This window comes from Primulina tabacum, chromosome 4 (genome assembly GCF_025594145.1).
Source record: "Primulina tabacum isolate GXHZ01 chromosome 4, ASM2559414v2, whole genome shotgun sequence".
In the NCBI taxonomy this organism is placed as follows: domain Eukaryota; kingdom Viridiplantae; phylum Streptophyta; class Magnoliopsida; order Lamiales; family Gesneriaceae; genus Primulina; species Primulina tabacum.
Genome location: NC_134553.1, coordinates 3,713,577 through 3,738,817, shown reverse-complemented (window position 1 = coordinate 3,738,817; position 25,241 = coordinate 3,713,577). Strand labels below are relative to the sequence as shown.

Genomic DNA, 25,241 nt, shown 5'->3' with positions numbered 1-25,241 from the left:
CGCTCTATAAATACTGCCATGGACTTAGCTCATCTTCACATTGAAACACAGCAAAACGTTGGTTTCATCATGATCGAAACCTTTCACTTTGTTCTTTTACTCGCTGCAGTATGCTTGACATCAATCAATAATTATCATGCAAAAGAAATCAGAAACTCCCAATATTCATTGGTCTTGGGACTCACTCACTCAAGACTTTCAAAAACCGGCCTTGATCCAGCAAAAGAACATCTGGAGATGCTAGATATGACAGAACCTCTCAGAGAGGTACGAGATGGATACATCATATCCCTCAATCTGGGTACACCCCCTCAGCTCATCCAAGTCTATTTAGATACTGGGAGCGACCTAACTTGGGTTCCTTGCGGGAACGTAACTTTCGAATGCATCGACTGCTATGATTACAGAAGCAGCAGATTAACAGCTAATTTCTCCCCATCCCGTTCCACTTCGGCTACGAGAGATTCTTGTTTCAGCCGTTTCTGCATTGACGTTCATAGCTCTGATAGCTCGTATGATCCTTGCACTGTCGCTGGGTGCTCATTGAGCACCGTAATTCAGTCCACATGTTACAGGCCATGCCCTTCTTTTGCATACACTTACGGCGATGGTATCGTCGCCGGAACACTCACCAGGGATACACTTAGAGTTCACGGAAGTAGGCAAAACTCAACCAGGGAAATTCCTAAATTTTGTTTTGGCTGTGTTGGTTCCACTTATAAAGAGCCTACAGGAATTGCAGGCTTTGGAAAAGGTCCTCTTTCACTTCCTTCGCAATTAGGGTTTCTTCAGAAGGGATTCTCTCATTGCTTCTTGTCATTCAGATTCGCTAACCACCCTAATATTTCTAGTCCGCTAGTTGTAGGGGACCTAGCAATATCCTCCAAAGAGTATATGCAGTTTACTCCAATGCTAAGAAGCCACATGTATCCGAGCTACTATTACATTGGTTTAGAAGCTATAACTGTAGGCAATAATGTTACTGCTGCGGTAGAAGTTCCCTTAAGGCTGAGAGAACTTGATTCATCAGGCAACGGAGGCATGATTATCGACTCGGGAACAACTTACACTCACTTACCAGAGCCATTTTATTCACAGCTTCTGTCTCTTCTCCAATCAATAATAACGTACCCTCGCGCCTTAGAGGTTGAGGCTCGATCAGGGTTTGATCTTTGTTACAAGATCCCATGCCCGATGAACGATATTAGTCTAGCCGATGATGAATATCTGGCATCGATAAGTTTCCATTTCTTGAACAATGTGAGCCTCAAATTGCCACAGGGAAATGCCTTCTATGCCATGCGTCCACCGATCAACTCCACCGTGACCAAGTGCTTGCTATTTCAAGGCATGGATATCGAAAGCGATTACGGCCCAGCTGGGGTTTTTGGAAGCTTTCAACAACAAAATGTCGAGGTTGTTTATGACTTGGAGAAGGAGAGGATTGGATTCCAGGTGACTGATTGTGCCTTGTCGTGGATTTCACAGGGGCTCCACATTCAAAGAAATAATTGAGCTTTTTTCTTCTCAAGTGATATATATATGTATATATGCGGTGCGAATAATCACTGAAGTACCCGTGCGTCTGTTATCTGCAAGTTTATTCGTTTTGCGTATTTGTGGTGTGTGTGTGTGCTTCGAAAAGTTTTTCAACTTTGTTCAATCTGTATGCGTAGCTTTAGTAGTTTTTTAAGCATCCGAAGTGCATTAATAATTACTAGTTATAACTTATAACGTAGATGCATCGTACCTCATTAATTAAATCACATATATAATAAAATATATGTATTTTAAAATATCAAATTTTTACAATTTATTCGTTTACTAAATATTAATATATATATATCCATGCCATGTAAAAATTGTCTTCAAATATTTTAGTCGTTGAATGATTTAGTGTTTTTAGACATCGGATATATATCTAATAAGGTTAGAACTAACTATCAAATCATCAATTCTAATTGTTTGATTTCCTAGAAAATAAATCTTACATTTGATTGGTATATATATTTATAACTGATGCATTCGAAACAAACACATATTAAAGTAGAATTATTATAAAATTAAATTGGAATAATATTAATTGTGCTATTTCAAAAAGTAAATCCACCTCAAATACCACTATTTATGAATTGAGATACGTTATAAAAATAAATTTTTAAAATTTTTAATAATATTTATTATCCACCTTAATCTTTAAAGTGATTAAAAGCTTTTGTGATAGATTTTCATAATTTAGTTGAAGTTGCTTCTCAGTCTTTATGATTATAGATGGCATTCTACCCTTTAATAGATCACTCAACCAAAAAAAATAATTTTTTTTGCTTTTGCTAAGTCATTGACAGAATTGAGCAAGCATACCTTGGTTCCACTTATAAATAGAACATGCTTTCCTCTTGTTAATGTGGTTTATGATTTTGTTGCATCCAACATAAGCATTTTATAATTTTTAGTTATGTTCAATATTTTTTGGCCATTTATTCCATGAACATAATTCAGAAATTACTTTCAGGGTTTGGGGCATGAAAAATAAAGTTTGTAAAGATGTTTTTTTTAGCTTATTAGTCTTCAGCTGTAGTAATGGAGAATACTCTTACTTTAAACTAATTATTGAAATTCTTCTATTATTATCGTTTTTTTTGTTGTTGTTGTTGTAATTATCGTTATTGTTATTCCAGTTGTTGTTGTTATGGATGTTGCAGAATGGCTTTGGAGCTACTGATGACACTCATATTCCAGCGACGGTGTGTGTGCGTGATAATAACAGTTACCGTAATCGTCACGGAGTAATTTTTCAAAATATTTTTGGCAGCTTGTAACTTTGATTTAGAATTCATATATGTACTCAGCGGATGAGAATGATCTGCACAAGATTCACACATGTTGATAGATCATTTATCAAGAAATAATGGGCTTAAAGTGGCACAAGGTATTTTTTACCTATATATTACTTGATTATTTATAGGTAAATATTTAAATCAACGTAAATTTTTGGCTCATTTTCGAGGTATATTTTATCATCTTCCAGAATTCACAGGCCAAGGTCGTCACCTAATTGAAGATGCTAAAGAGCTGTTCAATCTTCGTCATGCTTATTTGAGGAATGTTATTGTGGGGCCTTTAGCTCCTAATCGTTATTACAATGCAATCTGATTAGGGTTAATTAATTACAGCGGAAAACGAGTTTAAATTTTTTTTACAATGAGGCCAAATCATTTTATTTGAATACTAAAAATAGTATTTCATCTCAATTCATAAAACATGCCCACACGTAATCAACATCAATCATATACAAACAACTCATATCCTCGGGACATGCCCCGGTATATAAATACATATACATATATACTGGGAACAAGACATAAACATAAAACCTCAACCCAAGCTGTGGCTCCCTCCAGAAGTACCCTCTCCGGTCTCCTGATATCCTGGAGTACCTGCCATTGTCCACACACAAAGACAACAACAGCCCCCCTTGGGGATGAGCAAAGCTCCGTATGGAACAACCAATCATATATACCACAGATATCTAAGCAATGATATATGGTATGCAATGCATGTATGTCGTGGAGGTATCGGGTCAAATGCCCATCCACTGAGCACATGTCAGAATCAATCGAATCGCTATCAAATCAATGCTCGAGCTGGCACACCGGCCAATATGGGATACTCGTATGATAGCGTCGGCAAAGCGCCATCAAGTCCCAAATCTCATATTCAATCATATGGGGGCCACAATTGTCTATGCTTTACGGGTCATATAATACCGGCATAGCGATTGTGTTCACAAACCCCGGAATCCAATCCAATCATATCAAGGTATCCAAGGATCATAGCTCAACGTGCATGTCATGTATCGATGTATGCATAAAATGATGTGTGTTAACAAAACATTTATTTTATAAATCGATATTCAATTCTCCATGTCATGTATGCCACATTAATCAACAAGTAAGCATATAGACACATATTCTCAATCCAATCAATCAAATCAATCCAACATATATCATATAATACAGATACCTGTCGTATGTTACCCGGTCGCAACATACCTCAATTCTTCGTTTCCAGTTAATGTAGCCTGAAGATATTGATATTACACTTTATCTACATCAATAACATACTCAAAAATCATTAATATGAGTTTCAAATATCAGTTGAAACTTCAAAAATTCATATCAAATCAAATTCATATCATAATTCAATTCCGACTTTGAATACAAGTTTCTTGTCGGTGATTCTACTACATATCAGAAATTCAACTTTAAATACATGCTATTCCAGCACTTTGATATTTCGAGCTGCTGGAACTAGAAGAAATTTACCTCAAAAGGAAGCTCTCGACGCAACGATCACAAATATATAATTTGTTTCGCGTTTAGACAGCGTTTCGAAGTCGATTCGGACGAAGGAAATCGAGTTTCCCTTCTTTTCTCTCGAAGCCACGGTAAGGAAATGAAGAAAATGAATGAAAGAATTGTTCTTATCAACTCACCGCTTCGGCGCTCGGGCGGTAGAATTCTCGCGCCCGAGCGCGAGACATTCTATCCCCGAGAAATCTTTATGCCGCGCTCGGACGGTCAAAAGTTACCGCTCGGGCGCGGAGTGTTCTGCTCGACACTAACCTTTTCTACCTTGGCGCTCGGGCGGTCATTTTCTACCACCCGGGCGCCACACATTCTGTACAAAATATTTATGTTTGTACTAAATTGGCGTCCGGCCTCTCCACTCGAGCTCTTACAACGTCAATTCATATTCAATATTCATTTTCTCAATTTCATTGTCATAATATACATCAAATACATAATCACATATCAATTTCATGAATTATCGATAATCACACAGGATTTACGATAACACGATACACGGTCCCTACAGTTATTACAATGATATTTGGTATATTTAAATCGCGGTTCAAAATATTCAAGATAACTCCTCCATTTCCATATATCACCCAAATAAAGCTTATGTCATATTACACAAATTTTTTCAAAATGAGTGTCACTGTGATGAATTTCCAATGGAGTTAGATAATGAATGTCTATCATCTTCATCAGAACAAGTTTATTAAGATGACAACTTTGATCAATTATTTAATACTCAACAACAACAAACAAATGCTAAAACATGGATGTATATCATAGCCACTAGTATGTGGAGCGATGTTGGTAATGATTTGATTTTTTTCATAAACGCATTGTTTTGATTATTCATTTAACAAAAGATTATTATTGATTGTTAGAAAATATTGTTAATTCATGATGTATATTGAATTGACATGAATAATTGAAATTTTGTTTTCAATAAATGGAAGAGCTAATTAGTATTTTTTTAAAAAATTAAATTGATTAGCTTTTAAGTAAAAGAAACTGAAATTATAGAAAAATTAGGACAAACTAGAGTAATGCAGTGGTTTAATCCAAGATAAAGTTCAACATCAACTAAATTTATTGGTCCATACAACAAACTGTATTATATTTAAAAACTAAATAAGTTTATTCAATTTAACCGAATTTTTCAATAAAAGAAAAAAAAAATCAAAATCAAACCGAATATACCATTTTTTTAAAATGAACACTGAAATTCCCAATTATATCGGTTTGGTATGTTATTTCAGTTTAATCGAATGTTTGCTTACCATAATTTTTCTGTTATATTTATAATTTACAACTAGATTATTTTTAAATATTACTTCTCCCAGTTATTTTCAATATATATTGAAAAATATAGTATATACATATTAAAATCTTTGAAAATTAATTACATTATATTTTAGGACCAAAATAGAATTTGGGAACTCAAATGCCATTAGCTTCGGTTTTCACTCTAAAACCTATTTATACGTAGATATCGTAGTTATTTAGCCCAACCTTCTACTGGCCCAACGGTGATGCATTCGCATTGCCAATGCCAAGAGTCGCAAGTTCGAATCTACAGGAGTCCTTGATATAAGAAGAATCCCCTAGGGTTTTACTTACTTGCTCAATGCTCAAACAAATCGAAACATGCGAAATTCACGGCCGGAACCCGCCGAAACCAATCCCAGTGCGTCGGAATCACGATTCTCGTATGGTTTACTCAGAGTGGCGGTGGCCCAAATCTGCCAATCGATGGGCTTCAGGGGGGCCCGAGACACGGCCTTAGAAGTCATCACAGACATTGCCGCCAGGTACTTGAAAACTATAGCTAAGACAGCTACCACCTCCGCCAATACCCGTGGCCGCACCCAATCGAATCTTCGTGACATCATTGTTGCCCTCGAAGACTTGATCTCTGTACAGGGGTTCCCCGGCGCGTCGCGTGTCGGGCCACAGTCCTTGCATTCGTCTGCTGCAATTAAGGATTTGATGAGTTTTGTCAAGTACACGGATGAAATCCCGTTTGCTCAGCCTTTGCCGCCAAGGGAAAATTTTAATGGGCGAGGGAAATTGAGGGAACAAAGTGATGGAAGATGGCATCGTGATAAGGAGAATATGAGGCATGTGCCAAGTTGGTTACCGGCTTTGCCATTGGTGGCTGTGCCCGAGGAGGAGAAGGAAAGGAGGTGGGAGGAGGGTAGATTGGGATGTTTGAATGGTGGGGCAGGGAGGGAAGAGGATGAAAGAGGGCAAAGCGCGGTGAAAAGAGGGGGAAATAAGGAAATTGAATTGCTGGGAAAGGGGAAAAGATTGAAAGTGAGTTTTATTGTAGGAATCGGCAACGGTAGAGCGATTTGAGTTGTGAGGGGGAGGAGGAAACTAGGATGGGGGCGAAGCAAAAATGAAGTCATGGAGGAAACGCCACTTGTATTGGTCAACAGGTGCAAGGATAGCTGCAGCATCTGTGCTTGCTGGGATAAGCGTTGAGCTGGAGTTATGCATCAACAAGAGGATTGAAGGATGACTTGTGGCAAAAGTTCATTATTAGCTGCCACTGATGTTTATGACCCAATGAACATCATAATCTGAACCTGGTGTTATTTTGTGTATTGGTTAGTCTACAATCGCATGATTCTGCTCATTGCAGTTCAATACCTACAAATGAAGCAAGTCTTTTTTGTGCTCGCAGGCAATGTCTGAATTTTGATAATGATGGTTGTTCAAAATCAACTATGCGCATACAAGCTGCTATCTGCTGAATATTTAAGAGGGGAGCAGATAGATGTATAACACAAATTATACAATGTAGCCTAAGAAAATTTACAAACGCGGGGTGCAGCAACTGTGGGCTTATATCAAATGTAGTAAACATGGTGTTTATATATATGGACATGCATGGTTTATATAACCAATGCACCACAGACCAGCTCAATATCAAATAAGTGTTCCTAAAGTTGAGCCTTCTCCGTTGGCCAGGCGTGTTGGATTGAAGATCGTAGTAAATAACCTCTGTCCAAAAACTGCACACCAGGGAAACCAATCAACGTTCATTTACTACAAAATTAAGGATATCTAAGATCAACTATAATCATTTCGAATTCTGAATTGTTTTGGCCTAAAGCTGTCTAACAGACATCTGCTATAACGTTTTAGTATTTTGTTCTTTCTGATTTGAATCGACCCTTTTTCAGATTATTTGTGCTAATTATTTTTCATTTTAGTTCTGTGTGTTTTTTAAGGTTTCAGCTCAGTATTTTCTGCCCGAAATAGAGATTGCCTTGCATCCCTATTGAGCGTTCTGCTACGGAAGATTAGACATGATATATCTAGCTTCTGAGTTCTGCAATTGGTGTCGGGCAAACCAAACATGCCCATCTCGTGGCTTCGGAAAATATGATATTTGAGTAAAGCAAGAATATACAGTTCTACGAGAGATATGAGAATAAGATGAAATTGAATATGCGACGAAAATGAAGATAAATATAATAAATAGGGACCGCTACAAAAAATATGGAATTCTACCCAAACTGAATTCATTATCGTCATCTTTTACATGGAGCACGGTTATTTTGGCACTGTTTTGTATCGATCAAGGCCCATTGAGAGACCAGGTCCAAATGCTTATAAAATCCAGTCCAGGCCCACACCTACATACTAATGCTATTTCTATTTCCACTGGAAATCTAATAGAATATTTTTTTATTAACAATCAGCGTAACATTTTCATAATCGGACAATTCAATTGGATTGGTACATGGAAACATTGTTATGTTATATTTAATTGTAGATATAAATAATAAAAAATATATTTTTACCAAAATTTAAAATTTAAACAAATTAAATAAAATTAAAATATCAAATATAATTATATACATATTTTTAAGCAAAAAAATCAAACAAGTTATAAAAAATAAAATTTTAAATCTAAGAAATAATTAAATTCAAATTTTTTTAAAGAAAATGGTGAACAAGTCTAACCGGTTCAAGATCGTTTCGACCAGTTTGAAAAATAAAATAGTTTTTGGATGTGGTCCACAATGGACCTGCGACCGGTCTCGGTCGAACTAACCGTTCAGTTCTAAAAACAATGAATTTTTGTACCAACAATAAAATTCATAGATAATTAGCAAAATAATCTCCACTGAACTTTTGAAAAAATAATCATCTCAATTATATTTGAAAACACTAAAATTTAAGTTATTTTTCCAAAAAATTTAGTTGACCAATGCTATATTTTAATTTTTTTTAAAATTTTACCATATACATCGATTTAAAATTTTTAAGACTTATTGATCAGGAATAAAATAGATGATTTTTTTTTTTAACTTACTACAATAAAATACGGACTATATTTATATGTCATAATTTTTCAATAAAGAAATTAACTACTTTGTTCAGGCATTCAAAAAATTCACTAATCAAGATTGTATGTAGCGTATATTTTCAAGGTCATTATCGAATTATAGAAATTTAGTTTATGTGTTTTTCTATTTTTAAGACAGCATTAATTAAAAGATACACACACACAAGTAAAATCAACAAAAAGCAGCTGCGGTTTCCTTTGAATCTCATCTGAGAATGAATATGGTGGAAAGCAGCGAAGAAGATGATGATTTCCCATCCATGGAAAGCGTCACCTCACAGTCCAAAATCGACACCATCTACCAGTCCAAGACTGAGAAAGTACGGATTTTTTTAAAAAAATTTTCCAAGCTAAACTTTACACTCCTATTCTTCTTGATGAATTACAGATTTACGGTTGTTGATTTTGATTATCATTTCCCGTAACTTACTGAGGCAATGAATTTACTTGCCGCTGGAAAAATATGGATTTTAGTGACAAAAAGGTGTCGCTTTTACTCATACATTTGCTTGCAACTTCGAAAATTCCTCAATTCCAGTTACGCCACTAAATGGAAACGCTGAATAGTTGAATAATTCCAGGATGTCCCTTTGATCCACTGTATGAAATGCTATGTTAGATTAATATGGGGTGATAGTCACAGCTAAATATGCTTTTTCTTCGGCATTTACCTGTGGAACTGAGAATGTTGTGTCTCTGGTGTTTCCTTGATTTGAGATACTAATATTGACCTTTCTCTTTTCTTAACGTATTTCTGTTCAGGCCTTGCCTTGGTGACATGTGCCTTATTTAATTCCTGGCTTTATTTTTTTGTGGGTGTTCTGTTGATTGTACTTTATCATTATTCTTCTTTTGCTGTTCCCAATAATAGCTCATAAATTTATTTCTTTAGGGAATCAGGAAGATATGTTTTGAGCTTCTGGATCTCAAAGATGCAGTTGAAAACTTGTGTGGTGATACACGCACAAAGTATTTGGCGTTTTTAAGGTGAGGCATTCCCCTGTTTTTATGTGAAGACCTATCATATAGCTACAAATTTGGCTGCACACTGTATACTGTTTTCCATCACATCTAACTTTGATTAATGTTTATATTCTTTATTTGCACATACAGTGCAAAAAAGAAGAATACATGGGTACATGGCAATTAGATTGGTAGAAAGGAGTAAGGATCAATTTACAACTGAAATATGAGAATTCAATTCGGCATTGAGTTCTCTGAAGGTGTTCTTATCAAATGATTTTCTAAAAGATTTTATTCTGATACTATTCATGTGAATATGATTTAATTTATTCCCTAAACTTGGCCATTATGCCAAGTTAGGTAATCCAAATTGTTGTGCTGGCTTTAATAACGAACTGGCTGAGAGTTTTATGTCGATCTATTTGCAGTGGTTCATCATTTTTCATGATTACCTAATGCAGGATTGACGTGATCTTTTTAATGGTGATTGTAGGTTATCTGATGAAGTAGTTGAAACAAAGCACGAGTTAAATGAGCTTCAAACCCATATTTCTGCCCAGGGGATTCTTTTGCAGGATCTATTGAGTGGTGTGTGTCAAGAATTGGAAGAATGGTCCCGAGTTAGTGGTGATATGCAGGAAGCTCCAGAAAGCCATCAACCTTCTGAAATTGATTATATAATCTCAACTGAAGTGGAGGATCAAAGAATCCAACTGTTGGAGCTCATTGATGTGCTTTTGGCCGAGCATAAGATAGATGAAGCAATCGACGCAATTGATGGTGGAGAGCGAACTAATTCAGAGCTGAAAGTGTTAGGAGACAATTCAGCTGATGAATGCTCCTCATTCAAGTCTGCGTTGTTGAAAAGGAAAGAAATGCTTGAGATGCAACTTATCGAGATTAGCAAACAACCTTCTGTCGGTGTTTTAGAAATGAAAAAGGTTTTATCTGGTCTTTTAAAGCTTGGGAAAGGTACCTTAGCACATCAGATATTTTTGAAATCTTATGGATCCCGCCTCCAGAGAAGTATTGAAGATTTTCTTGCTCTATGTCCTTGCTACCCTGAAACGTACTCTGCGACATTGTCTAACCTTGTCTTCTCAATGATTTCATTGGCAACTAAAGAATCTGGTTTGATGTTTGGGGACAATCCTGTTTACAGTAATAAAATTGTTCAATGGGCTGAATGGGAAATAGAATCTTTAGTCCGATTGGTCAAGGAAAATGCACCATCTTCTGAGACAGCTTCTGCTTTACGTGCAGCTAGTGTATGCGTTCAGGCTAGTCTTAACCATTGCTCTGCCTTGGAATCACAGGGACTCAAATTGTCGAAGTTACTTTTGGTGCTTTTGCAGCCATACGTTGAAGAGGTCTTGGAATTAAATTTTCGACGAGCCAGAAGAGTGGTTCTTGATTTGGTTGGAGGGGATGAAACTATGCCTTTATCACCTCGCTTTGCGTCTCCACTTTCTACTTTTTCAACTTCATCGGATACTATGGTTGTTGACTGTGGAATGAGATTTATTTTCGTTGTCAAGGTCAGTTGATTGCGTGGCATGAGCACAAATGATTGATTTCAAAGTTTACATATGAGTTTGTTAAGTTGTTATTTAATTAAACATTAGATGATGACGGAAAAGATGGCAATTGCATTTATCATGACCAGATACATTATTTATTACAATAATTGAACAAGTGTGAAAATCACTGGAAACTTTGTTTAAAAATATTTCGATTCTCATTGATATTTAAACTGCTTCTGCAGGAGATGGTTGAGCAGCTAACCGGTTTAGTGATCCAGCATTTTGGAGGAAACATATTGGCAAGGATTTCACAGCTTTTTGATAAGTATATTGACCTTTTGATAAAAGCCTTAACTGGCCCATCTGAAGATGATCATCTTATGGAGCTAAAGGAGCATATACCTTTGAAAGCTGAAACAGATTCACAACAACTTGCTTTGTTGGGTACTGCGTTTACTATTGCTGAAGAATTGTTGCCAATGGTAGTTTCACGAATTTGGAATGTGTTAACTGAGAGCAAGGAAACAGGAGGTGGAGTAGCTGATAATATATTATCTTCTGTAAGTAATGCTGTTGATCCTAAGGAATGGAGGCGTCAACTTCAGCATTCTCTGGATAAACTTAGGGATCATTTCTGTCGACAATATGTTTTAAGTTTCATTTATTCTAGGGATGGAGAAACCCGATTAGATGCACAGATTTATATATGTGGCAAAGAGAGAGATTTGACTCGGAACCCTGATCCGCTCCCTTCATTGCCATTCCAGGTTTTTGTTTTTTGCTCCAACCCTTTCCCCCTTGCCTGCAATGTTTTCCTTTGTGTCAAAGAGGAATTTACATATCTTAATTTCAATTTAGTAATAATCATTGTACAGGCATTATTTGGGAAGTTGCAACAACTAGCAGCTGTTGCTGGAGATGTTTTGCTAGGAAGAGAGAAGATACAGAAGGTTCTGCTGGCAAGGTTGACAGAGACAGTGGTGATGTGGTTGTCAGATGAGCAGGAGTTTTGGGGTGTTCTAGAGCACGATTCAGCTCCTCCTCTTCGGCCAGTTGGGCTGCAGCAGGTATTTGTAACATTTCGTTCTTTTAGCCTTTCAATATTTTCCTTCTCCACAGCAAGTGATTTCCCTGTGCTTGGCATTGCAGTTAATACTTGATATGCACTTCACTGTTGAAATAGCACGTTTTGCGGGGTATCCATCTAGGCACGTGCATAAAATAGCCTCAGACATAATTGCTCGTGCAGTGAAGGCATTCTCTGCCAGAGGAATTGATCCCCAAAGGTAATATTACCCGTCTCATTTACATGCCTAACTTTAGCGAATTTTGTTATTGACTCTTTTTCTTCTCAGTTGCCTTCCAGAGGATGAATGGTTTGTGGAAACTGCAAAAGTCGCAATAAACAAGCTTCTGATGGTAGCTTCGGGGTCGGATATATCAGAAATTGATGAAGAGGAGCACATAGTATTGGAGGACGAGGTGGTCTCAGATTCAGAGGACTCTCCTTCTTCCCTGTCAACAGTGGATACCGAAGAGTCATTTGTATCTGCAAGAATGGAAGATTTGGATAGCCCCGTGGACTTGACTGATCCTGAAAACTGATGAAACTAAAACGACTGAATGAGGCCTATTCAATATGGAATGATCCCTCATAATATGAGATCCCTGTACTGTTTCCAATTTAATTCATTAACATGTATGTATCTATATATCTCGTTCTGTGGGTTTTTTTTTTTTTTTGTTTTCTTCCAATAAATAAAACAAATAATATAAACAATAAAAAGAATAGAGTGAATTAGATTTAAGTTAACCAACTGAGTACATAAAAGTAATACATAATGTAAAGATTTCTGCTAAAATGTGGCTCCATCTCATCTATTAATAAGTGAACTTAGCACTATAACCTTGTACTGGTATGAGGGTGGTCAGAGTGTGTGTATAATATAATATTTAAAGAATGGGTTTCACAGAAACAAAAGAATGTTATTTAACAATAACCTATGCTAAATGTGAATAAATAAAAGGATATATATTTTTACAATCTTATCTATAAAGTGTGTGTGGATTTGAAAATATGCACAACGGAAATTGGACGAAAGAAACAGGGACAGATATGGTACATGGAAATTGATTAAAAGTATTATTAGGTACATATATTTATCAATCATTTTTCAAAATTTCAATTGTTCATTAACCTGCTGACTTGAATGTGCGATAAATGATTGGAATGGTTGCATGCATCAAAGCAAAATATTATCTATGCACCAGAAAATGTAGGTAATGCTGATTTGTTGAGGTTGCCTTCGGAGACTCTCTTGCAAGTCAAGTGTGTTCAACTATTTTTGTTGTATACTGGCTTATGAAGTAACTTATCATCACACAAATGTCACCCAAGTGATAATTGGTTGTAAAGATAATCCTTTTTTTTTGTCCAGAGCTCATCTGTTGCAAATAATATCGATCAAAGCATCTTGTCCAGAGATAAGTGTCACCTGTTTTTCAGCGTTGCACAGGAGGAGCGATGGTAGGGGCGGACCAGTTAATGAGCCTCCCACAATTTTGTAAAACACCATTTTCCCTTCCTATAGTTCACGAACTTTGTGAAAATAGAAAGTTAAAGTCTAACTTCATGCAAATGCTGGTACCGGATCTATCCGTTTGTTTTTGGCTTACAATAAGTGTCACCTGTTGTTCAGCGTTGCACAGGAGGAGCGATGGTCGGGGCGGACCAGTTAATGAGCCTCCCGCAATTTTTTAAAACACCATTTTCCCTTCCTATAGTACACGAACTTTGTGAAAATAAAAAGTTAAAGTCTAACTTCATGCAAATGCTGGTACCGGATCTATCCGTTTGTTTGTGGCTTAGATTCTTTACAATCGTGGTCCTGATTAGGGGAAGAAAATCATCATCAGCCAAAAAGGTTTTGTAATGATATGTCATGTTCTATTTTGATTTGAGAGAATATTGCTTGTCTCTTGAATTGCATGGTCACTTGCTTCACTATCTGTCTCCTTCCAAAGGTCGGATTGAAAATTACCTATGGCGAATGGAAATGGAAATACAGCTTGGACAAGCAAAAATGGCTAAGAAAAACCTTCCGATGTAGAGACCGAATCCATAAAAGACATATTCGCAGCACAAACAGATCAACATATGTAGCATTCTTGGAATTGAATTGCCATTTTTGAATAGTAATATGCGTTTGTGTTTCGGTAAAGCATTTAAAACTGTCTGCTTTTGCTGAATAATTTTACTGTTTGCACAAGATGGAGTTCATTGATTATTTTCCCACTGCCAACTATGGATCATTGCTTCATGATCTTTACTTCTTTCGTTTCAGATTACCAAAAGGTTTGTTACTCTAAAGCTCGTGCTTGGATAGTAAAAAATATAAGATAAAATCCTCTTTTTTAATGCAATATTGTATTCTTTTCTGGGATTTAAAGGGGCGAATGAGTAGTTTTTTCTTGTGTCTTCTGGAGAATCTGAAGTATCAATGAAACAAGCAAGCAAGCAGAAGAGGACCGGACGAAGAGAGAGCCTGTGAGAGTGAAATGGAATATTATTTAGGTGGTGGAGGGTATCACTGGAATCTCTTGATAGGAATTCAGAAGTTAGATGACATCTGTTTGTCAATCACCCAATTTTGGCTTTATGCTTCAGAATCTATATTATCATGTGAAAAACGCTAGTTCCTTGATTCACCAATCAATTTATTTTTTTAATTATGTAAAATTAATGAGCTAATATTTGATTGTTTTGAAAAAATATAACATTTGATTGCAATGGATGATTGCGGCAGCCTTTCTTTTTCATATTCCAATGTCATTTCCTTCGTTCTTTCGTCTTTCCTTTTTCCCATTGAAGACAGAAACCATTTTCCTTCCATCTTCTTCATTAATATTGTTTGGGGTAGAGATAACCGATACTGGAATATACCTGCAGCTCCCAAGGCCAACGAGTACGTGAGAGACTACTTAATACGCACTCTTCAAATATAAGTAAGAAATAATACTCAGCATTGTGACTGCAGGGACATGCCAGCATCCCACGACTGTTGTGACAGAGGATGGGATTGAAATTACCGTGAAATAAATGACAAACGTCAATTCTCTCTGACTGTAGTGGAATTACAATATATATGCTGAAGTGCCTACTTATTGTAAACTTAAGGTCGATCGTCACCTTATTGAAACCCGACAAAATCCTACATCTGTCCGTCCATGCATCAGATTCCAAAATCAGTATCATAGATATTTGAATTTCATCCGCAGACAGTTGCGTCGAACAGGGTGGAGATGAGTGGAAGATGACACTTGAAAGCTTTTATCAGTGCGATTGGCACCTATTTTTCATCAATCTCAACTGCGAGTGTTTTTCACATCTATGTACACAGTACACGCCGACGACTATAAAACGGGATTTCTGGTAATAGAAACATTTAAGGGGGTGGATTCCTCATCTTTGGCAATATGGGGGCAGGGTCATCACAAGACAAAGATGAGGCTTCAGACCCAAATAAAGAAACAGAAACAACAAACTCACCTATCACATATAACACTGATGCTAAAGCTACTAGCTCTGCTACAACACAAGTGTCACTGCCTCATAACTGGGAAGGCATATTGAAAGAAGCCGACTCACCAATTGAAAAATCATCAACATACGTGCAGCAGCTGCACGATCAGCTTTACGCAGGCATATCCTTGAATCAAAACAGGAAGGCAAGTGAACCATTTCTGTCTAATATGTGATCAATTTCGATTAATATTTGTATAAAAAACGAGCATGCATGCATGCCCATTAAACCAGAAAAAAAAAATTCAAAAGATAGAAGTATGAAAATATGGTATAATTTTAGTATCATTGTCACAACACCGTATCAAGATTATGAGCAGGACTGACGAGTAGAAGTGCCTGCACCATGCTTCTGGGAAAATAAAACCACATGCATTTTTAATTGCAACATTAAGTAACCAACCATGAATGTCAGCAATGGAAAATAAAAATTTGTAGCAGTAAGAACAGTGAGTAGCCTTTTTTCTAGTTCTTACACAGCATTTCTGTTGTTCGCAGAAATACTGGGTCGACAAGGAGACTAACAACAACTGCTTCATGTTGTTTGCACAAGATCTCTCAATAACGTGGGCAGAAGATAGTCGCTTCTGGAACTGGCCCTTGATCCAAGAGTCCAGGTAATCACAACATTAGTGGGTTGACAAGTGAACAACCTCATGAAAGTCGTTTTCTTCAGGAAAGAATGATGAATGAAACTTCTGCAAAAGAAAAATGGCCGTCTATATATCAAATATTTGACGAATATCAAAATAGTTAGCCATTGCCATCTCAGAATAGCAGCAATATGGGTAATCACTCCTGTTCGGAAGTGCATAACAGACATTCGACTAGGATTTCTACAAGGCAAAATCACTTGTAGTATTATTCAGAACACCATGTGTTCATATCTACTTGAACAATTTGTAAAGGTTTTACTTTAAGTCGTTACTACACGAGGATGGGTGCAATATAAAATTGGACGTCTAATACTAGTTATATTTTTACAGTAATGTGACTATTGCGGCTGCCGAACTGCTTAATGTCTGCTGGCTAGAGGTACATGGAAGATTTCAGATTGCTAGCCTTTCACCCGGAATTACATACGAAATTATTTTCATTGTGAAGTTAAATTAACCTGTTTATGGATGGGAAGTTCTTGTGAATCTTAGACTCACTTTACCAGATGGAATCACACAAGAACACAAAGAAAATCTGATGGAAAAGCCAAGAGGAAGATGGATACAAATCCCAGCAGGAGAAATTAAAGCCTCTGCCGAGAAGGTGGGGGAAATGGAATTTTCTCTATATGAATACGAAGGAGAACAATGGAAGAGAGGGCTATTAATAAAAGGAGTTAGCATCCAGCCAAAGACATGAATTCAGGAACATCAGTACTTTTAAATGACTTTTGAATAACACATGTTCCATACTTTCATACATGAAGATAAAAAATAACTTATATGCGTTCTCCTGAATCCTACTCCACCTGTTCCATCCTCCAAAAGTAAAAGGGAAACAGGGAACCAAACCTATGGAAAATTGAAGTTATTAGTTTGATGCCTCTTAAAATCCAATGAATTTGATCCCCTTTCGTCTGTATTGAAGAGAACTTCTAGAGTCACCCAGTTTTACCATAGGTGTTCATTTATTGGAACAGGAGAGTTGAAAGTGCAGCAACCAACCTATCAAGTGTTGGAATTTAATAGCAACTATGCATAGATGGCGCCCAAAGTGATTGCTCCGGCCGTATATTTCCATTTATAACTATGTCAATATAAAAGATAGTCATGACAGTAGGAACAATAAAATAGGACATTAATAATACAAAATGCAAGTGTTCATAATGTTAACAAAGAGAGTTTATCTCTGCGTCAGTTAATTGTAGTACATTTGAGTAAGTAGGATAAAGTAGTCAATGGCTGATGTTTCTACTAGCAAAATAAAAATCAAATAGCAACAAACCAAAAGAATAAATAATAGTGATGTTGACCTGAAGTGTATCTCTCTTGTTGGGACATGAAGAGAGAACGTAGCTCTCAGAGTTGTGTGCAGTAATTTTCAGGCTTGTACCAGAGTGAAAAATCAATGCCTTTGATCTTCAATTTCTCTGTTGCTGGACCAATTCTCTCAAGAAGCTGCATTCCATTTCAAGTTGATGGAATCTCAAAAACATATTATATCCCTTTGTTCATTTTACAAGGGTGAACAAAATCACATAGAATAATGATGCGACCTTAGCATGAAGGATTCCATTGGATACCAAGACGGATCTATCAAAAACGGAAAAATTGCACCCATCCATGCAAGAAACTGTCCCCCCAGCCTCTTCAACTATCTGCTAAAAAATGATAAAAAAAAAAAATCACAGTAACTGAAATATCTTGTGAACTGAATGTAAGAAAATACGAATGTAAAAGGATATCCAAAGCAACTGTGTATCATTGATCATACAAGGGTTTATCAATTGCTTCTATCAAATACATCACAAAAAAAAGACAAAGATATACTTTTACTTAATTCTCCCGCACAAGAACACCATTTCTGTTGAGCAAGGAGAGGGATGCTGCTCATACAAAAGGCCCCTCCTATAAACATGTCTCAACATACTCACACACCAAACCATGAGCCAAAGACACCAAACAGATGCACATCAAATGATTACCTAAGTGAAAAACATATGGAATTGAATATGTTTGAATGAGTGAAATATTACCAGAACACCAGCAGCCATATCCCATGGTTTAAGCCGATACTCCCAATAGGCTTCCACAATCCCCAGAGCTACATGACACATGTCAACTGATGCTGCGCCAAGCCTTCTCACACCCTACATATCGAATAAAAAAATGAAATGGTAAGGTAATTCAGGAGCTTCTCCAAAGAAATCTCTATTGGATAAAAGTTTTGACCAATTATAACACAAAACTTAACGGTTTATATTCCATGAAAACTAAAAAAAGAATGGTTTTACCCGACTAATATCGGTGAATTCCTTGAATAACTCTATATTGGTTGCCCAGGCATCGTCGTGTTCATATCCGAACCCAGTAACAAGAAGCGCTTGTTCGACCTTGTATAAGTTAAAGGATTTTCAGAGAATGAAAAGAAAATCCATTTCACCCAACCAAAGATGAAAAAATGTTTAAGAAGGTCATGTGGCCTATAAAGCAATTCAAAATTGCCTCCCAATAACAACTTTTGGTACGCACCACAGATAGCTGCCGGGATGGGGAAACCATCATAACAGTATTTCATAATTGACATGCTGTCGAAAAATTAATCTATATAAATAGCTCATATCCACTGGTAAGCTCTCATTTGAATCATTCCTTATTCATTGACTGTTGAGTGGCACAACATTCTACTTGACATGAGTGTTAGCTCTAAACAAATCAAACATCAGCACTCACTAGCAAAATTGTGTTCCCTTACCCAAAAGAGGAAAAATATTCAGTGAATTAAGACATGTGTTCCTACTGTGTGATGACTCACCTTATCCGTTTGACTTGCGTAAATCTTGTCGCCGTTGCAGAATGCACCTTTACCTGGAATTTCATGACTGATATTATATGAATGTATGTCATAAGTTCTTGTGTGTATTAAAATATTTAAGAATCTAAGACTTACCTGCAGCAGCAGAAAAAGTCCGAGTATTCCAACATTTAGGTCCACCGACAAACTCTACCTAAAAGTACAACACTGACAACATTATGGTCATGGAAAAGACACAACCTTGTTACTCACGACTTCAAAAACACTCAAATCGAGTCAGGAATGCAGATACAAAAAAATTACAACTTACATTATCAATTACTAAGCACCATAGAATTTTTAAGCAGCAATATCGGTTGTTGTTTAAGGAAAATTCTTTATACTCGTGCAAGACAAGGGATATAGTGTCTACAAGTTATTGTTTCCATCATTCGGTTTGTTAACTTTAAACTCCAAACTGTAATTTACAGTGGTAGGAACTTAGTGCTAGCTGCTATACGACAATATACAGAATTGCTTAAATAGAACAGCTAGCTATAAACTCGGGCGCCAAAACATCATGCAGAGGAACACAAATTCTTAGGTCCGAGTTCCGTTCCAGTTCTGTTGTGCAACGACATGACATGACTTAGGACATAATGTTATTTTACACCCCTACACCTGCTATGTCAGTAAATTCAACTATATAACCAGTGCTTTCAATTATGCTCCCCTGTCCTTTCTGATTTCTTCCATTTTTCTTTACTATTCAATACAATAAGGATAAGTATTCACTAAAGTTCGATAATTCATCATATTTTACTGCAAACATATCTGTGATATTTACTTTCAAGTAACAATCTCTTAATTACAAAAAATGAGACGACACGTCAATTTCTTGTTGTAACTCATGGTACATGCAAATGTGTCTATGGATCAGGTGAAAGTCTTTATGAGCACGACGCTCTCAGTAGCTAATTGTTTAACAACCCATGACATCTGTCTTCTCATTAAAATCTACGTAATTTGAAAAAAAAAATTAACCATGAGCATCAGATACCACTGTAGCGGCAGCGGGTCTTCCTTTGAACAAGACACCCACAGAGACGGCAAAGCTAGGATAGCCATGAGCAAAATTTGTGGTCCCATCTACACAAGAAAGAAGAAGAGGTCACTAATATTTTTCACTGTTAAAAGTAAGTTAGCAAACAGAAGACCACAATAACCACGGGCATACATCTCAACAAAAACAGTGAACAAATGACCAGTACCTAAGGGTCTAAATGCAATTCTCATCGGTCTTCATGAAAAAACATCACAGCCACTAGCACTTCTAGGTTAAACACAACCATAACACCACCATCATATTTCAACCTAATTTTCCTCGTTCAATAAGTTTGCTCACAACATCAGATACATGGTTGATGCTTCTGGATGGCATATGAGTACCCCCAAGTGCAACTGTTGGAAATTTTTTGATGAGTTTTAGTCATCAAGCAATTCACTATACTCGGCAGCTTAATTTTAAAAACATTGGCTACTCAAGAAACACGATTAATTTCTGTAAGTCTCCATAATTTGCAGTATCAATATCACCACTTTAATAGTTTTGAAGATCTAAACATGGAAATAAATTCAAGTTCCTCTAGAACCGCGGAACTTGGTAAACACAGGAGAGAGAGTTGTTCCAGACAAGATTAATGGTAAAACCACCCATACCTAAGGGATCAATGCACCAAAGATAATCAGAAGATGAATCCCCAATGAGACCTCCCTCTTCCCCGAGAATTAAGTGATCTTGGAAGTTTTTTCGCACCACGTCTAGAATAGCAGCCTCACTCATTTTATCGGTACTGCAGAGTATTTAAACAATAATAACCAAAAAAAAAAAGAAGCATTGGAGTGAACTAATATTATGAGAGCAAGCACAGGTAAACTGTTAACCTTTAAATATTAAGCAGTCGATATCTAGTTTCACAACAGTTAGACACGTTACAACTGAAAAGGGGAAGAAAATGATAAAAGTATGAATGAGAAGATATCATTGGGCAAAGTCAAGATAATGTTATACTGAAACAAATCTAGGAACAAATCCCAAACAAGACACAAATTAAAGGACAACAAAATTACCAGGCCATCTCAAATAGCCGGTAAGAATCTTCACTTCAACTTACTTTTTTTCCACTAGTCATTCAAGAGTTATTAATTTATAAATATAAGAGGCCCAAAATTTCCCTCCACGTCTTGATCCCAAAACTGTCAGATAACAAAAGCATGAGGATTAATTAAGACATCTTTATCGAGTCAACGGGGTAGGGATTACTCGGTCACCAGATCAGTGAGCCCCTTGTAGGTGATATTTCGAGGCTTATTCACAGCATCCATTACGACCTGCGACGAAACGAAGGTTATGGCATTCAAAGAGTAATAGAACACATTCAAACAAATGTTGATATCATCACGTATGATTTAATAGTTTCTGTCACATATTAATTTGAATTGCTTTCTAAAATAGACGTCATATTTGAAAAGCATTTAATATTACTGGCTTCGTATTTTTCCTAAAGCAAAATACATGAATACTACAAATACAATCACCATTCATTGCACGAGAAGGGAGAAAGCTAGCAAACCTGGGCACCAGTCTCAGCGGCAGTTTGAACAACATGAAGAAGCTGATCAAAAGGAACGGCAGCCGTTGATTCTGCACCCACTTTACGGAAATGTTTTTGACTGGGAACCTCCGATGAAATAGCCTTTGCGCAGAACACCCTTCGAGGCTGCAAAATAGCTCTGAATCTCGTCGACGTGGGTTTGTGATAAATGAGCGAGAATGAAGATGAGACTGAAAGGTATCTTGCCATTTCTACCGCCAGATTCTGTGTCCGTCTGTTCAGCTACGGTTGCTGGATCGGGCTTGTCTTTGACTTTTGCAGTTGAATATAAAAATTAATTTAATAATTTTGAAATTTGGGTTATCTATGAGATTAAGAATGACCGTTTGATTAATGGATAAAATTATAAAATATTTAAGAAAAAAATAATAAAAAGAAATAATTGAACTAAATAATAATAAAATAATATTATGTTTGATATGAAAATTAAGAATAAAATAATTAATAATCTCTCGTGGGTCAAAAATCCATGAATCCATTTTATTCCAAACCAAACGCAGGGTTAATATTTCGGTGGTCAGGGACACAAGCTTTTTTCTGGGTTTCCCAACCTTTTCTCTTTGAAGTGAAGATTCAATTCGCCTCTATAAAGGAATGCATTTGTAATAAAAATAACTATTTATTTATTCATATTATTTCTCAAGTAAGTAGTGTGTGTGTGTCAATTTAAATCGAGTTAATTGACTTGATTTTTACATAAATATATTAAATTATTTAAATTTAATTAGCTGATATATTAATAAATTTGTAATTACATACGTAGTAGAACTAATCTGTTGTAATACTTATCTATCGTGTTAATAAATTACCTTGAACATTACGGATAAAGTAAGCCGGCCGGGTTAATCCATCAAGAAAAACAGGTTACCCTCAGAGAAGATCATCCCATCATATGACCCTTTCTGGCCTAATCAATCTTCCAACTGACTTCGTTTATTAATAATCTAACTATTTTCATTGTCGAGCATGTCGCACAAAGCTTGCTACATGCTCAAGGCTTGCTAGTGCTATTTACTCCAAAGGGTAGCAGCCCGTCACAAAAACAAACAAAGATCCAAAATCTTACCGTCGATCACATGAAGATAAAGAGGATAGCCAAATCAAATAAAAATGTAATCCTTTAGGGGAAAAAAGAGTGAAGTATGCAATTATCATGTAAAATGAGTTTGCATGATGCTACTCAAACCAATCCCACTTCCATAGAAGAACTAATCTCCATTATTTTCAATAGTAGGCCAGTTTTGATCAGCCTGCGATTTCACAAATTCAGCCAACAGTTTGATCTCATCTTCTTGTAGACGTGGTCCAAATGTGCACTGACCCCGGGGCGTGCAGTTCTCACCAAATCCCTACATGATGAAGAGGACATGAAGTTCAATCCTCCATTCTACGAAGCATCTACTAATATATCTTTTTTACTGTGAAACTTACTGGCATTCTTCCCTTTCCGAAGTATGTTACGCGATATATTTCGTCTTCTGTATCAACTCCGTTTCTGCACTCCACCAAACACTTCACCAATTTTTTCTTGTTTTGATACAGAAGGATTACTCAACAATTGTGATCATTAATATTATACAGAAATTTTAAATAACAAACTAGAGGCCCGGAATTACAGAAGGCAGATGACAGCAAAAATGAATGAAGATTAAACTATATCAATCAATGTATGAATCTTGTATTAATGGAGAGAAATAATAAAAACGAAATGCGAGGGCTTGTTGAATCCTGTATTACCTTTGTAGGTCTTTCAAGAAGAGTGTTGCACCCTGGAAAGATGACTAGAGTTAACTAAGTCTTATTCTGCTTAGATTTAGAGTGTTATCAGAAGATAAACTCACGGGCTGGATAACGTTTCCTCCACCGTCATGGCATCCTATGCAAGCTCGGCGGAACAAGGTACCAGATTTCTGAGCATCCAAAGTTTGCCCAAGTGCCACTGCATTAAAGAGAAAACATAAGTTCAAAGTGCAAGCATAGACAATGAACTACAAAACTTGACAGTTCTCGATAATCTTCTGATCCAGATCCGGTCCTAGAACAAATTTTGTAGGACGTTATAAGCAAAAACTTTCCAATAACATCAACTGAATTTCTCTTTCATAGCTCTTAGATAAATATGTTGTAGATAATTTTATGCTAAGGTAGCATAAAATCTATTCAGTGAACAGAACAAGGGTGGTTCAATTCAGTTGCTAGATACATACAATACACAAGCGATTAAAAAAAATACATTGGTAAAAAGGATAACAAACTACAAATTGGGAAAAGCTTTTAATTGTAGCTAAACTAGCTCGACCATTGAAATTATAATGACAGCACAATGCAGGTCCTGGCCTCCAAGAATTTTAGCATGAAGAGCAAATATGTTGAAGAAAAAGAACGTAATTTACTGGTTTACCATGGGGTGAGACTGAAATATCCGACATCGAGAAAGGGGATAAGGCGAAGACGGCAGCGATTAGCGGCGGAGCCAAGTATTTGAACAACTTCACTTGAGGATGCTTGTGAATAGAGTGATCATGATCTGGTGCTCCAACAATCTTGTTTCTCTTTGGTTGAAATTTCAGAAATTCAAGACAGGAAACCAATGCTGACACAGTAACATCAATCAGCGCGATGAAGAAGATAGAGAGAAGATTACCTGTTTTGAAAGAGCGGTAGCAGTAATGATAGCACAAGTCGGCGGCATAAGTGACACGAGAAACTGCTGCGGCATGGTGTGTCTCCGCCTGCACCCCACCTATACTGATGCCACCGCCAATTTTCTGTGCACCTCTGAACGCAACGTATCAAGTGTAGTTTAATTGGTTAGTCTGATTATAATCTATCGTATAAACTTAAAATATGAAAATTTATGTAATACTATCTGCTTTGCATACGCCCGGCGTGTACAATTTTTTTATAATTATCTATGGATTAAAGTGAAATTTGACAAATTATCGAGGGACTAAAGTGCTATTTGAATCGTTGTAATTTAAAAAAAAAACAAAAATGTTTTTTGAAATTAAAAAAAATAAAAACAAAAATGTAATTTTGATATCAAATGAGGGCAAAATTGGGAAATCAAAAACAGACCAATTTTTTGTCTCTATTAGGGAGATTCTTAATAATAGTAATAGAATAGATGTACAGTTTTTTTATAATTATCTATGGACTAAAGTGAAATTTGACAAATTATCGAGAGACTAAAGTACTATTTGAATCGTTGTAATTTAAAAAAAAAACAAAACAAAAATGTTTTTTGAAATTAAAAAAAATAAAAACAAAAATATAATTTTGATATAAAATATGGGCAAAATTGAGAAATCAAAAAACAGACCAATT

At 36.3% G+C, this 25,241-nt stretch overlaps 5 protein-coding genes and 1 pseudogene across 9 annotated transcripts; 4 read left to right on the top strand and 2 right to left on the bottom strand.

Annotated features, from left to right (window-relative positions):
* Nucleotides 1-58: 58 nt before the first annotated feature.
* LOC142541342 (putative aspartyl protease At4g16563) lies at nt 59-1,515 on the top strand. The gene has a single exon (XM_075647890.1). The coding sequence runs from the start codon at nt 70-72 to the stop codon at nt 1,513-1,515; it is 1,446 nt and encodes a 481-aa protein (XP_075504005.1). The 5' UTR covers nt 59-69.
* A 4,490-nt stretch (nt 1,516-6,005) lies between these two features.
* LOC142541341 (transcription initiation factor TFIID subunit 8) lies at nt 6,006-6,706 on the top strand. Its single transcript, XM_075647889.1, has 2 exons — nt 6,006-6,607; nt 6,691-6,706. The coding sequence occupies exons 1-2, from the start codon at nt 6,006-6,008 to the stop codon at nt 6,704-6,706; spliced, it is 618 nt and encodes a 205-aa protein (XP_075504004.1).
* Nucleotides 6,707-8,861: 2,155 nt separating this feature from the next.
* On the top strand, nt 8,862-12,929 carry LOC142542525 (exocyst complex component EXO84C). 2 transcript variants are annotated; one of them, XM_075649191.1, is made up of 7 exons: nt 8,862-9,041; nt 9,614-9,708; nt 10,178-11,222; nt 11,450-11,974; nt 12,083-12,274; nt 12,357-12,493; nt 12,563-12,929. In XM_075649191.1, the coding sequence occupies exons 1-7, from the start codon at nt 8,937-8,939 to the stop codon at nt 12,810-12,812; spliced, it is 2,349 nt and encodes a 782-aa protein (XP_075505306.1). In that variant the 5' UTR covers nt 8,862-8,936; the 3' UTR covers nt 12,813-12,929. The 2 variants fall into 2 exon arrangements, with proteins under 2 accessions (XP_075505306.1, XP_075505308.1); XM_075649193.1 differs by having other exon boundaries at nt 8,872-9,041; nt 9,622-9,708.
* A 2,754-nt stretch (nt 12,930-15,683) lies between these two features.
* Nucleotides 15,684-17,145, top strand: LOC142542527 (lectin-like; annotated as a pseudogene).
* LOC142542526 (phosphatase IMPL1, chloroplastic) lies at nt 16,049-22,207 on the bottom strand. 3 transcript variants are annotated; one of them, XM_075649194.1, is made up of 11 exons: nt 21,873-22,194; nt 21,563-21,630; nt 20,959-21,092; nt 20,300-20,388; nt 19,396-19,453; nt 19,261-19,313; nt 18,740-18,838; nt 18,482-18,595; nt 18,002-18,103; nt 17,759-17,903; nt 16,049-16,487 (listed from the first exon to the last, which is right to left on the bottom strand). In XM_075649194.1, exons 1-10 carry the CDS (start codon nt 22,101-22,103, stop codon nt 17,805-17,807), a joined length of 1,047 nt encoding a protein of 348 aa, XP_075505309.1. In that variant the 5' UTR covers nt 22,104-22,194; the 3' UTR covers nt 16,049-16,487; nt 17,759-17,804. The 3 variants fall into 3 exon arrangements, with proteins under 3 accessions (XP_075505309.1, XP_075505311.1, XP_075505310.1); XM_075649195.1 differs by lacking the exon at nt 16,049-16,487 and adding an exon at nt 17,396-17,532 and having other exon boundaries at nt 21,873-22,198; XM_075649196.1 differs by lacking the exon at nt 17,759-17,903 and having other exon boundaries at nt 21,873-22,207.
* Nucleotides 22,208-22,991: 784 nt separating this feature from the next.
* Nucleotides 22,992-24,733, bottom strand: LOC142542528 (cytochrome c6, chloroplastic). Of its 2 annotated transcripts, none has more exons than XM_075649198.1 (6): nt 24,559-24,733; nt 24,316-24,457; nt 23,756-23,853; nt 23,652-23,683; nt 23,346-23,409; nt 22,992-23,263 (listed from the first exon to the last, which is right to left on the bottom strand). In XM_075649198.1, the coding sequence occupies exons 1-6, from the start codon at nt 24,631-24,633 to the stop codon at nt 23,123-23,125; spliced, it is 552 nt and encodes a 183-aa protein (XP_075505313.1). In that variant the 5' UTR covers nt 24,634-24,733; the 3' UTR covers nt 22,992-23,122. The 2 variants fall into 2 exon arrangements, with proteins under 2 accessions (XP_075505313.1, XP_075505312.1); XM_075649197.1 differs by having other exon boundaries at nt 24,316-24,466; nt 24,559-24,731.
* Between the last annotated feature and the right edge of the window lie 508 nt (nt 24,734-25,241).

Bases quoted from the DNA above. Each gene is read 5' to 3' on its own strand.
- LOC142541342 (XM_075647890.1), top strand. From the start codon at position 70: ATGATCGAAACCTTTCACTTTGTTCTTTTACTCGCTGCAGTATGCTTG.
- LOC142541341 (XM_075647889.1), top strand. From the start codon at position 6,006: ATGCGAAATTCACGGCCGGAACCCGCCGAAACCAATCCCAGTGCGTCG.
- LOC142542525 (XM_075649191.1), top strand. From the start codon at position 8,937: ATGAATATGGTGGAAAGCAGCGAAGAAGATGATGATTTCCCATCCATG. The intron at 11,975-12,082 runs GTTTTTGTTTTT...ATCATTGTACAG, and splicing joins TCCCTTCATTGCCATTCCAG to GCATTATTTGGGAAGTTGCA. The intron at 12,494-12,562 runs GTAATATTACCC...TTTTCTTCTCAG, and splicing joins AGAGGAATTGATCCCCAAAG to TTGCCTTCCAGAGGATGAAT.
- LOC142542526 (XM_075649195.1), bottom strand. From the start codon at position 22,103: ATGGCAAGATACCTTTCAGTCTCATCTTCATTCTCGCTCATTTATCAC. The intron at 21,093-21,562 runs GTAATCCCTACC...AATACTCTGCAG, and splicing joins CTCACTGATCTGGTGACCGA to TACCGATAAAATGAGTGAGG. The intron at 18,104-18,481 runs GTAATATTTCAC...ATTTTTTAGCAG, and splicing joins ATATGGCTGCTGGTGTTCTG to ATAGTTGAAGAGGCTGGGGG.
- LOC142542528 (XM_075649197.1), bottom strand. From the start codon at position 24,633: ATGCCGCAGCAGTTTCTCGTGTCACTTATGCCGCCGACTTGTGCTATC. The intron at 23,684-23,755 runs GTGAGTTTATCT...TCATCTTTCCAG, and splicing joins GAGGAAACGTTATCCAGCCC to GGTGCAACACTCTTCTTGAA. The intron at 23,264-23,345 runs GTAAGTTTCACA...TTCATCATGTAG, and splicing joins TCGGAAAGGGAAGAATGCCA to GGATTTGGTGAGAACTGCAC.